The 1,155-nt window shown below is 39.2% G+C and overlaps 1 protein-coding gene across 1 annotated transcript in view; it reads left to right on the plus strand.

Annotated features, from left to right (window-relative positions):
• Window positions 1-1,155, plus strand: part of LOC106529037 (uncharacterized) — a gene marked incomplete in the record, with an annotated part of 8,253 nt that overhangs the window by 2,102 nt on the left and 4,996 nt on the right. Inside the window, 1 exon segment of the mRNA XM_014024369.1 lies at window positions 78-401. Coding sequence (XP_013879823.1) covers window positions 78-401 — 324 coding nt within the window.

Consider the following 1,155-nt stretch of genomic DNA (forward strand, 5'->3'; position numbering starts at 1 on the left):
CCTCTAGTAATATATTTACTGAGAAAAATGGTGACGTGTTCAATACTTATTTTACTCGCTGTATGTGTCTCCTGCAGATGGTCAGCATTTGTTGGATGTTAAAGTAGAAGAAGAGGTTCCACATGTGTGCAGCTCCGGTCTGGACCAGCAGGACACAGAACTCCTCATCATAAAGAAGGAAGAGGAGGAACTCTGGAGCAGTCAGGAAGGAGAGCAGCTTCCTGTGAAGAGTGAAGATGATGGSAGTCATCGGTTATTGCAGCTTCATCAGATCAAAACTGAAGATGACACCGAGACAGAACCTCCAACCTTCAGCTCAGCTGAACACGTGAAAACAGAAACTGGTGGAGAGGACTGTGGAGGACCAGATCCAGCAGGATCCCAAACCGAATGGAAGTCAGGTCAGAAATCCTTTTTAAACTGATGTTAACTTGATGTGGGGTTCTCTCATTATTTTGTGATCTTCAAGCTGCAGCAAAACTTTAAAGCAGAACTTCTGATACATTTATTTGATCTCTGATTAGTTCCATTATAGAACACAAACAAAAACACCAACAACCTGTAGAAATGTGTCACTTTAACTGATTTAGAGTAAATTAAGTTTTAGCTTCTTTCACTGCCCGGATTATGTTTTGTTTTCAGGGACAGTGGTTGTTCACCCTGTAGTTCAGACTTCTGTGAAAGAACAACAAATGTTCACTTTGTTGTCGTCCACCAAGCTACAACAGTCGTTAATTTGAGTTCGTACCTTGGTACAAGCATCAGAATTTGGTACAACAGGAGAGAAATCTTTAATTTTTTGAGCTCTTGAAAGAGTTTTTGCTTCATTTGAAAACATCAATGCGAGAGGGGCTTTACACAATTACACAATGATGCAATGATTCAGACATATTTATATCCAAAACCTTACATCGCTGAACCTTTACACAATTTCTGGAACACAAACAGAATGTGCACTGTTCTCTAGTTTGTCTCAAAACCAAAAAATCCTCCTGGACTGTAAACAGACTCCTGGCTGTCCACAGAAAGTTTTGACACAAACTTTTTAAAATAGTACAAAATCTAAGCTTTACAGTCTTAAATCATTGTGGTTATGGTGCTTTAAGAAGTAGGTGTAAGTTGAATTCTATGCTGTGTGTGTATGTGTATATATAC

The sequence above is a fragment of the Austrofundulus limnaeus genome, unplaced genomic scaffold (genome assembly GCF_001266775.1).
Source record: "Austrofundulus limnaeus strain Quisiro unplaced genomic scaffold, Austrofundulus_limnaeus-1.0 Scaffold419, whole genome shotgun sequence".
NCBI lineage: Eukaryota > Metazoa > Chordata > Actinopteri > Cyprinodontiformes > Rivulidae > Austrofundulus > Austrofundulus limnaeus.